The 12,080-nt window shown below is 44.1% G+C and overlaps 1 protein-coding gene across 1 annotated transcript in view; it reads left to right on the top strand.

Annotated features, from left to right (window-relative positions):
- The window catches only part of LOC144146156 (scoloptoxin SSD14-like), a 116,220-nt gene extending 104,492 nt beyond the window's left edge, over positions 1-11,728 (top strand). The window contains exon 12 of the mRNA XM_077678122.1: positions 11,582-11,728. Coding sequence (XP_077534248.1) covers positions 11,582-11,728 — 147 coding nt within the window. The remainder of the gene's footprint in view (positions 1-11,581) is intronic.
- Positions 11,729-12,080: the final 352 nt, after the last annotated feature.

The following is a 12,080-nucleotide window of genomic DNA, read 5'->3' as shown; positions in this document are numbered from 1 at the left end:
TAAAAATAACAGGAGAAAGAACTGATTTCTGAGGAACTCCACGAAATTGGTGATACTGGGATGTCGATAAACCACCCTTGGAACAAAAGAATTTCCTTCCCTTTAAAAACTACCAATCCAGGAGCGAATGTAACCCGGAATCTCGCTACACGCAAGGCGTGACATCAACGTGCTGTACTCCACGCTGTCGGAAGCCTTTGTTATATCTAGGGTTACGAGTGCACTGACATGTTTTAGTCAGCGAGCTAATTTATTACGGCTCTCGATGTCAACGTGGGCCTTCCAAATAGAATTTCCAGGTCTGAAGCCAATCTGGGCGGGGCTTAGAATACAATTAGTGTTCAGAAACCCCATAAGCCGGCTATGCAATAACCTTTCAACCAGCTTTACCACGCTGCTAGTCAACGAAATTGGCCTAATATTGCCTTGGATGAAACCCAAACATTCATTTTCCAACGATGGTACTACCTTAGCGAGTTTCCATTGCGAAGGTATCCAGCTGTTTTTTAGCGACATGTTGGCAATGTTGAGCGAATCATCAGGAAACACCTCAAACAGAAATTTTAGCGTTCACACCGTAATGCCATCTGACCCTGGAGCAGACTCAGATAGCTGCAATACAATATCAGCTAATTCCGCCCTTGTCACTGGAGTGAAGCCCTCATTTGAAACCTGGCACGCCAAAGGAAAGGCCAACCCAGAAGAAAAACGAGTTTCCAGTTCCTGCTCAATTTGTTCCAATGTTTCCATAGACTCACTTTTTGACTGAACAATTGACTTGCCGTTATCCTGATCTCGTACAACCTTTCTAGAACAAAGGAGTCTATGCAACATGCGTCTATTTTTGGACTTTGATAGATAGGCAAACTTTTCGGTGTTATAATTTTCTTTTGCTTTAGAAACAATCCGCTTGAATATGGCAGCCGCAAACTTGTAACTGGTCCAATTGGATGGGCATTGGTTTTTAAGAACTTCCTTCTAAGCCGCTTCTCTCTGACTATACGCACGAGCACATTCCTTATTCCACCATGGACTGGAGCCGCCATTTTTTTGTTCACAAACAATAAAGTGGGATATTTTAAGAGATTAAGAAAGGATTGATAACACTTGAGCTGCCCGGAGTTCCTCGTCTGCCCATGGAATAGAGCAAAGTGCTGTCTTTAGTTCTTTTTGAACGTGATGAAAATTTATATGCCGAACTATATGTGCTCGCAGTGACTTAGAAGGGCATAAAAACTCATATAAAATAGGGATGTGATCGCTACTTGTAGCTTGATCCCAAGTACACCATGAAGAAATATTTCTTGGGGTGGAGAAGGTCAAATCAAGAACAGAACTGCCCTGCCAGCGAAAAACTGTCGCAGTTCAAGAGTTAAAACAATACAAATTGTTGTCCCGCATCCAGCCGCAAAGACGCCTGCCACAGGAATCTGTGCGGAAACCCCACGATACGTGATGCGAATTGAAATCCCCACAAAGAACAACTCGCTTTTCACACGCCGACACGACAGCATGTCGGCGAGTGAAGAGGTGGAAGTTACTCCACCCGGAAAATGCGTGTTCACTATAGAAAATGCAACGCAACCTGCATTCCGTCGGTGGGACTAACTGTGAAAGAGAAACTCAGTCACAAGACGTCATCCACCTTCACTGAGTTAACTGCTATTAGGGCGGCCCTCCATCACATCACCAATAGTCCCGCTCGACAATGGGTGATTTTTACCGACTCGCGGCCTGCCTTGCAAGCACTGATGAAGCCATCCCACCGCTGTAGCCAACTTGTGCGTGAGCTAAACGCATGGCACACACTAGGGCTACGAGACGGGCACCGCATCTCGCTTCAATGGCTGCCGGGTCATTCCGGCATCAAGGGGAACGTCATCTCTGACGCAGCAGAGAAAGAGGCGCACAATCTGCTTGTGTCTATTGGAATCCCGTATTCCAGACAAGACGGAAGTACGGCCGTGAATGCGCTTGGATGGAAACTGCAGTTATCAGCTTGGCAGGCCCCTCTTAAGATACCCTTGCCTCTGCACGCGATTGACCCTCAGTGCAATTTCCAGTTTCCACGAGGTCTGCAAAAGAAAGCTGAGGGTGTCCTTCACCGACTACGCCTGAACATTGCCTTCACTGGTAGTTTTCTTTTTAAGATAGGCTGGGCGGACTCGCCATTGTGCTCTGTGTGCTCTGTGAGAGACGACCTACAGCATGTCTTGTGTTACTGCCCGAAGCACACAACTCAACGCGAAACAGCTTAAAGAACTCTAGTGTGACTGCTACGAGGACACTCTTTATAGCTGCGTCACTTTCTTGGTCCTTGGAAAAATCACGCTGACGCGGCGCGAGGGACAAAGGCTCTCTGAACTTTTCTGCCTGACACGAGACTAACCGATGTTCTTTAAACTTGGAAACCTCAGATTTTTTCTCCTAGTGCTGTAAATTTTTTCTACGTTCCGAACTGATTTTATTTTCTTCTCCCTTTTATTCATTGTTGGTTTTCACTTCTTCCCCTCTTTTTTTTTCACCTCACTATGTTCACCCCCATCTGAAGTAGCAAGCCCCGCCGTTTTGTGGGGCTAACCTCTTCAGTATTCATTAAAGTTTTCTCTCGCTCTCTCTCTCTTTGGAACGTTGAACGTCACTGCCAGAATTTCTGATTCCAGGGACATTAATTCAAACAAAAGATAGTCTTTATGGCCAAATTGAGGGGATATTACAGTTAGCAATCCTCCTACTTTAGTTGGACGGTCTAAACGGAACGTTCGGTAATTCGGTAATCTAAATGGCCGACCAGGAGTCAGCCAAGTTTCCTCCAGTACAATAACATCTGGTTGGGTTTTAGAGAAAATATAGTGAAGGTCTGTTAGCGCTGAAAAGACTTACGACAATTCCATTAAAGTATCCGAAGAGACATGATGGGGAAGTGGTGGCCGCCACAGCCGCCTCCAAAATATCACCTGTTTTTTTAATCCCTTGACCTTTCTTTGTCTTTTGTTTCGGGCACGGATCAGGTGAACCCAAAATCGGCGATCCTGTTCTTTTATACGCAACCGATTGACACTCCATGTCTTCTGGGTGGTTCTCAGACTCGACGTTATTCTCGTTAACAGGACGAATGTTATATGCGCGGCGAGAAACAGGCAGGCCAGTTGCGGCTTTGGATGCATGACGGGCAATCGAGGACGGACGAGCGGAGGGCAGGCCAGTTACCACTTTGGAGGGAAGAGGGGCTGAAGCGTGTAGTAAAGAGGAAGACAAAGTTCCAACCACTGCGTCGCTCAGAGTGTGCGTTGCACTAATGCGTAGCATTCTCTATCAAGTGCTCCCTACCATGCGTTTCCACAAAAATGCAGATTTGGGGAAACCAACGCCTGTAATCGCTATAATAGCGTGAATCGAGATAATTGGCCAGGAAAACTTTTGAAAAACCCATAAATAAGAAAATAGTAAAAATAACATTTTCACAAAAGTGATTTTACAAAAACAAAAATATGCATATTATATTTTTTTGTAGACAAGCTACTTATATCCCTGTCTTTACATGGAATAAATCAGTTGTTAGTAGCGCATCTGTCTCGTCGTTCTTGGTATTTTCTGACCTCATTTGTAGCGCTCGTTTTTCTTTAAGCAATGAACCAACTAGCCCAACAGTATATTTTACGGATGCATATTATACATCTCTTGCAAAAACCTAGGAATAAAAAGAAAAGTCCCCCCCAAGAAACGTCCAATATACGAACTAAAATTAGCAAATATTGCCAACCATGTAACGCCCTGCATTTACACGAAAATGTAGTTTTGGCGGAAGTAACACCTTTAATCGTTCACCATCATCATCATCAGTCCATTCAGGCCCCTGCAGGACGAAGGCCTCTCCTATTTACATCTAAGCGCTCCCGTCAAGCGCTTCTCGAGTCCACAGTTTACCCCCCCCCCCCTCTTCCCATTTATTTATTTTAGCCCGGGCGCCTCTATCGGGTTAATGGACGTCCCCTTCTTTGTCTAAGCCCATCTCCTTCTTTCCGCTCTGTTTGCCCAATTGTCCACCTGTTGTCGGTTCATCTCGTTACAAGACCACCCCAAGACAATTTCTTTTCCTCTATTTGAACTATGATATCTTCTACACTAGATTGTTGTCTGATCGAGATAGCTCGCTTCCTGTCCCTGAGTGTTATTCCGAAGATTATTCGTTCCATGGCCCGTTGAGCAGCCCTAAGTTTGCATTCTAGTTGTTTAGTATTGCGCCACATTTCAGCTGCTTATGTAATCACAAGCAGTATGAATGGTAGTAGATTTTTCTTTTTAGTGACACAAGTAGCTTACTTTTCTTTATTTCCGAGTGCTTCCCGAGTGCTCCGCAGCCTACCTAATTTGTGCCGGATTTCTATCTCGTAGTTGGGGTCAGCACTAACCATCTGTCCGAGATAGTTATAATCTTTTACTTCTAGCGTTTCGTTCCTTAAGCAGAAGGGGACGCCTTTGCCATGCTTATTCCGCATTGCTTTAGATTTAATCATATTTATTTTTAGCCCCACGTCCGTGATTTCTGATTGTATTTCATCAAGCAGTGTTTGCAGGTGTTCCCCCGTCTCACTCAGCAAGATTATGTCGTCCGCTGACCTCAAATGGCTCAGCTATTCTCCGTTTATCCTTAAACCTATATGATACCAGTCAAGCTTTCTAAATACGCCCTACAGCAATGCTTTGAATAGCTTTTGCGAGAAAGTATCTCTCGGTCTTACTCCCTTTCGGATCTGAATTTAAAGTTTTGCTAGTAGAGGGGTATCATGCCCATGCATTTTTTATATATGTATTCTAGAAGTCTCATAAAGATCTCCATTTCCCTCTTTTTCAATGCTTCTATGACGGCTGCAGCAAGAACGCCATCGAATGCTTTCTCATAATCTATAAAGGCCATGTAAAGGGGTTTAGTGTACCCTGCGGATTGTTCTATCGCTTGATTGACGACATGTACCTGATCTATGGTTGAGTGACCTCTCCTAAATACAGCCTACTATCTGGGTTGAGGAGAATCCAGGCTGTCACTTATGTGGCTAAATGTAAATTTGGTAAACAGCTTGTAACCAACTGAGAGTAAGCTCATAGGTCTGAAATTCTTGAGGTCCTTGGTATCTCCCTTCTTATGAAATAGAATAATGTGGGCGTTTCTCCAGACTATAGGCACTTTTTGGGCCTTTAAGCATTCCGGAAATGGCACAGGAACTTTTGCAGTACAATATCTCCCCCTTTCTTGAAAATATCCTCTGTTATGACGTCGTCACCTGTGCACAGCTTTTCCCATTTTCATGCCTTTGGTTGCCTTTCCTACTTCTACTTTGGTTGCTAGTTGGACATCGCATGCTAAACTAATGCACTCAGCAGTTTCCCTTGGTCTAACGTCACTGGCATACAGCCTGTTGCAGAATCTTTCTGCTACGTCCATTATCTCCTCCAAGTTGTGCGTAATGTTACTGTGCTGGTCTCTCAGTGCGTACATCCGGTCTTAGCCGATGGCTAGCTTCCTCTTAGTTGCTTTCGAGCTGGCTGCGCTTCCTTGATCACTGCCATGCACGAATGCACGAATATGCATATGCATATGCACGAATGCCGTTTGTTTTACTTCTGTTAACCAGTTTCGACAGCTCGGCTAATTCACTATGATCCGCCGTACTTAACCCTTTCCTCAGTTACTTCGTTTTCTTTGCTAGTTTCTACATGTTATTTATTTATTTATTACATATACATACAGCACCGATATGGCATTATTGTAGGGGGGTTACAACCTTGATGCATAAAGCAATCACAGAAAAGGGCAATACACAAAAGGGCAACGTCACTTAGAAATATAATGGCGGAGCATAACACACAACTGTTACATGTTACATCACAAAATCATCGATGGCGGTGTGAAAATCAGACGCGGCAACTACTTCACTGGGTAGAGCATTCCAATCTTCAATCGTTTTAGGAAAAAGTGAGTATTTAAAGACATCAATGCGGCACTGGTACGGTCTTATTTTTCTTGGGTTATCTCGTCTAGTAGTGATGTAATGAGGTTCTTTTATTCCTGTCTTGTCGCTTAGAATGTTAAATAAGAATTTTAACCTGAATACTTTCCTACGTGCTGCCAAAGTTTACACAGCTTCACAGCTGCTGCTGATTCTCTGATTGCTGTTGTTAGGTTTTCGTTTAGCCTGTCCACACAAGTCTTGTTCTGCTCATTTAGAAGCGCGAATCGAAGAGGTATGTTCAACTTTTGCGCTTTCGATCTGACTGACTCCATCCGGTGGTTCTTACGTTTCACGAGTTTTCTTTCTCTTTAAATATTCACCCATAGCTTGTATCCAACCATCCTATGATCGCTGCCATGAATCTTACTTAGCACCTCCATGTCTCGCACTTTACGTGGTTGCCACTTAAAATCAAGTTAAACTGGTTTTTTTTTTGCATCATCGGGATTTTTTCACCTCCATTGCATATTCTTTCGTTTGTAAAAAATGTGTTCATGGACCTCAGGGTATTTCTCTCAGCAAATTCCACAAATGCACCTCCTCCACTGTTGCGATTGTCTTTTCCGAAGTTCCCCACTGATCTTTCTCCCATTTGTTTCTTACCGACCTTTGCGTTGAAGTCTCCCATTATAATCGTGAACTGTGTTCTTGGCTTCTTCAGCGCTGATTCGACGTCCTCGTAGAAGCTGTCTACGGCTTCATTATCACAGCCGGCTGTTGGCGCATAGGCCTGAATTATATATCTTTAACCAGTACAATTGTCTATTTAGCTTGGTCACAACATCCGCGACTCTCTCGCTCATGCTGAAAAACACCTGTAAGTTCCCTGCTGCTTCTCTGTGGATTCAAAATCCCACGGCGTGTTCTTTTTTCGCTTGGTATCTACTGTAGCACCGATTATGCCAGCTAGTGAGCTGCATGAAGCCTTCTCCTGCTCTCCTAACTTCGATTAAGGCTATAATATCCCCCTTTATGTGCGAGAGCTCCTCAAGTAGTACAGGGAAGCTTCCTTCAGTAAACAGCGTGCATGCGTTGAACGTTGCCAGGGTCAAGTCAAAAAGCGGCGTGTCTGAATACAGAGATTTATCGCTGTCCTGACTGCCCCAGTGGCCATGTGCTCTACAGCTACCGCACACTGAGGGCCGAGGCTAGAGTTGGTCAATCATGGTAGGCGGCAGCCATGTACTACACCATTTTGCCAGATCCTGATCTGGTTATGGGGTGGTGTTTGTATTCTTAAGAGCCATCATAACATAGTTGAACTCTTCTAGTGTAGCCTCTTAGATATCCGGAATGATGGTTACTTCTGGAGCAGGCTGCACTCCTCACCTACATGGGTTGGGCTAAGAGCCAGATCTTTAATCCCTATATTAGCGTAATTTGACATATTTGGTTGGTGGAAAATTTGAAAAACCAAGAATAAGAAAACTAGAAACAACGAAATTTTTGCAAAAATCATCTGAAGAAATCAGAAATATGCATTTTACGCTTTTCCCTCCGAAACCAAATATTTAACGAAAAAAGTGGGCAAAACCATATTAAAAATACGTATAAAAATACGTTAAATGGACCAACTCTGCAGTACGCCTTGCATCTTCACAAACAAAATTACCGAAGTAGAAGCAATTCACCGTTCTAATGTTGTATATTTAGGTCATTGGCGAAAAGAAACAAAAGAAAACAAAAACGATAAAATAATCTAACGTCTTTAGGTACTCGTAGCCATATTTTGCTGTGAACTCACACTCTAGAAAAGTTGAAAACGAATGGTAGGCATTCGTGGACAATTCTCTGAATTTCTGCAGCACTTTTCTTCACGATAATAAGACATCTGGGTCCTGCTTTCCCTTCTGGATCCGCCACGGGCAATGTAGCCCTTTGGGAGATCGAAATGTGATCTGGTACTTCCCTCATTCAACTCGACGTTGCCCAGTTGAATTACAAAAGGTGATTGACTCAAGCTCCTACAGTATGATTCTGCTTTTGTAACCTTCGGGTGAAATGGTGGGAAACGTCTTGACGAGCGGTAACCTTGGGTAGCACTTGGTATGCGATCAGGGGAACAATAATCGGCGTTTTCTCAGAGCCCTGGGTCTAAAGTTCGCCGGCTTGCCTATGGGAAAAGTTGTTACCCGTTTGTGGGGAGTGCCCGGGGGATACACGGTATCGGTCTTCCGAACGGGGGCGTGTTAGTGAGAAACTTCCATGTACTAAGGCACACCTCACCCACTATAAAACCATGACAAACCTCCTGAGAGTCAGTAATTATGATCGGTGCAGGTGTTTCAGAGGTGGCGAGGGCCATGGGAAATTCTGCCTCAGCGCAGGTAGATGTGGTCTTGAGTGAGGCGGAGGTGATGACCTTGTCCTTGAAAGTTACCGTGGCCAAGTGGTGCGAGGGATTAAAGTAAGGGCTGGAATCCGTGCAGGAGACATTGGGATGAGTTCCGTAAACCAAGCCAAGGAAATTTAGATGAGCTCAATAAACCACACAAAGAAGTGTAGCAGGATTAACAGCACCGCAGGGGTGGCGGTCCTTGACAGCGGAAACAAGATGATGCTTTCAGTGTCCTGACCGTTCCAGGTAGCTGCATCAGCCACAACATTGCCGGCGATTCCAGAGGGACATAGCAGCCACGTGAATAAAATATCATGACCCTTAATGACGGCCTGATAAAAAAATACTGAAATTTCTTTCACCAGTTGGTGGAAAGGACCGAATCCCAGGGATGCTTGAATACTTTGCTGGGCACTTTTGGAATAAAAAACGGACCACCTTCGACGAACAGCTTCAGTAATGTATTAAAGAGCCCCAAGCAGGGCTGCGAATTGAGTAGCCACAGACGATCGGTGCACTATGAGGGTAATAAAAGAGCTAGCAACAGGCACAGTAGTAGGGGAAGACAGGTACTTTGAAGGAGATGAAAGATAAGGAATTTCGGGGCAAAAGGTGGCTACAGAGATAACACAATAGCAGAGGCCTTAAGTGGGCTGGTGAGGGCTTAGACCTGCTGTAGATAAGGGGTTAATATCTTTATTACATAGGAGTGCTTACTTTTACTGTTCATTCTGTGGGTTCTTTGTGTGGGTACAGGCTTTGTTACCATACCGGGTCTTTATTCACGCACTACTACAATAACGTTCGGAACACCGCAAGGCGCTGCTCTCGGCCCTCTGATTTTATTGTGTGTTGATTTACCGTGCGGTATTTCTTCCTCCACTTGGCTATTCGCGGATGACTGTGTTCTCTGGAGAAAAAATTCTAGCAAAGGTGATCAGCTTCTTCTCCAAGATGACCTTGGTGCTCGCTGTGAATGTCAAAACAACTTATTGAAGTGTTAATTTATGCACGTAAAAGGGTTGAAAATTGGGCGAGTTGGGATCTCAAAAATCACACTGGGGGCAAATTAGCGGGGACAGGAACGCATGAAGACAACAAAAGCGCATCCCACGTCACCCGAAAACCCTCTCACCTTACCCTTGCATACTCGCTAAACTGAACCGACTTTTCACGAGTTGGCACCGGTACCTGGGTGTCCTCATAAACAGTTAGTTAACCTGGTCTGACCACTTCCTGTAACTTGCAACCGATGCCTCTCAAAGCCTTCAGTACATCAGAACATCCCTATCTTGCACACCTGCTACAGTCTGCCAATTAACACACACAACGTTTGTGCGAGCTACGCTTGTGCTCGTACAAACAGCAGTTCGGAACGCCCATGAAACTCGTTGATAAATTCTCGTGAGTCATTCCAAAATCGTTTAGCCCATCTTGCGGCTTCCCTTCGGGCATCTCCGCCATAAAATCGTCCCTCGGTCTCCCTATTCTCTGCTCTCTGAGGAAAATCGCTACTCTATCTTTTTCACAAACTATATTACACATTTCCCGACGTAGAAAGCTCATTATTACTACCGCCATTGCGCACTTCATGCCACCTACACAACTCTATGTGGAAGCAGCAACTGCATGGTTGTACCAATTCATTTGACAATTTTTCTTCCCAATACAGCAGATGAGGGTATAACCTGTCTAAACCAGAAGTTATACTGAACGTGACCCAAATAAATTCAAACCCCGTCGAACCTGTACCATTAACCTTCCAAGTCCAATAGGTCCAATAACTAAGCAGCGTGTGAAAAATTGACGTGTACTACTATCCAATCCAGGTGATAGCGTGAAGTTCCCGTGTCTCGCAGCCTGTATCTTCCCTTGCTTTTCTATATTTCTTGTTACCAAGGTGCAGCTGAAGTTATTCTTATTTTTTGTGCACCGAAACTGTTTCGTAACATTTCCTTACTGTTGACTCATCCTTGTCTTTTTTCCCACGTGCTCTTTCCTTCCGTATTTTATTGTCTTTACGATTACATTTACATTTATTGTCTTTACGAGAGCTGCAATGCTCTCAAGCTGAGAGTAGCATTGTTGGAAATTAATAAATAAAAAAACATGCTGCTGCAGTGAGGATAAACTGCTTTCTTGCCTTCCTTACTGCAGCCTCATTCTTTTCTTATTGGTATTCAATCTGTTTCTGTATTGTCTCTATCCTCTTTTTGTCCCTTCTTTTAAGCCCTTGGTACCCAGTGGGCTCAGGTGTGCGCTGCGATCGGTCTTCTTCTTTCCCAAAACTTCTTACCCGTACTTTGACATGTTTTCTTAACTTTTTCTTATGAGTGTCTCATTTGTTTTTCCTTCCGTCCTGCTTTTTGTTTCTAGCAAACATACGTAAGCGGCCATAGCCTTCTCTTTCGCACCTTTATGTATTCTGCTTGTTATTGGTGTTTATATGTATTTTTTCTGACAGTTACTACGACCATTTTCAAGCTTATGCGTCCCCCACTTATGCAATTCCCAAAATAGGGGTTTTAAGACAAAATAAATTATTATGATTATTTGTTAATTTCAAATTGTCGCACCCGTTAAAAGTGCTATTGAAGCTTGCTGATTATCCATCGGATAGGCTAAGTTGTGTAAGGTAAGAGTAACAAGGGAAGATGCGAAGAACTGTAGCGTTTCCAGGCTTCTGCCTTATAGCTCATAATCAACGTTCTTCAGTTTTTGTTTTTGACGAAGTTGCCACTCTGTTTGCCTTAACTTTTAATAACTCGGGGTTAAAATCCCTCTTCAATGAATTTAACGTTTTTGTGGGAAGCATGATTCAATACTCACTGGCAAGAAGTAGTGCATACGTTGACGTGTTGACGTGTAACATATGTTGACATGTAACGTGAAATGCGTACTAATGTTGCTTCTCCTGCAATGAAGTCTTACAAGCTAGTGGGAGAACGAGCCAAACGGCTGGAAGGGGAGCGCGTGACTAATGCCTGAACAATCACAACTGCTCCGTTTCTTCTCACGGTATAGTCTACGCCCTGCTATTACCATAGGTTTTTGAGAGGTGGCCATTGTGTCCATAGATTATGACTGGCCAGTTGTCGGGGAAATTAAAAGCACTTATGCTGGAATAAAAAAGGCCGTGATGAAGCGGTGCAAGGGACCTGGCGTTTTAACTTGACATACTAGAAAGACAAGCCAGGCACGTCATAATACTATCCTTTTGTTCAATCCACAGGACCAAATTGACGAGCTGGAGCGCATGGGTCATAAAGTTACCAACGAAACAGCGAGGCTCTCAGTGATAATGGGCGTGCGAAAAGCCGATGGACGCCTTTACGCAAACTCTGACTATAGAAAAGGCGGTGATGTGGACGGAGAATAAAATTTTAATGCCAAATTTACACTTATCGTTTACTTTGCTGTGATGTACGTGGTGAAAAGGCAAAACAGTTTGCTATCTTCCTCTCTATTTCCCCCTCCTCACCCTATATGTTAAATTTTCGATGTAACGTAAGCTCCCGGAGCAATCCGCGTGTAGGAGAAATCACCGATTTCGTACGGTACGAGTTCGTCAAAGTTCGCCGAGGAATGCCTGCTCTTTTCTTTTAAAGCAAAGCATTACTAACTTGGTCGAGCCGAATTCGCCGCCGCCAGAAACTTGACTTTCATTTGACCGCACCTGCGCCGCAGCCTGGGCAACGCAGCACGTGGCTCTCCTCGCCGAGCTCCGCCGC

This window comes from Haemaphysalis longicornis, unplaced genomic scaffold (assembly GCF_048455015.1).
Source record: "Haemaphysalis longicornis isolate Haplotype H1 unplaced genomic scaffold, Haemaphysalis longicornis Haplotype H1 scaffold_7, whole genome shotgun sequence".
In the NCBI taxonomy this organism is placed as follows: domain Eukaryota; kingdom Metazoa; phylum Arthropoda; class Arachnida; order Ixodida; family Ixodidae; genus Haemaphysalis; species Haemaphysalis longicornis.
The sequence above is the reverse complement of the archived record's forward strand: the minus strand, read 5'-3'. Positions and strand labels throughout refer to the sequence as shown.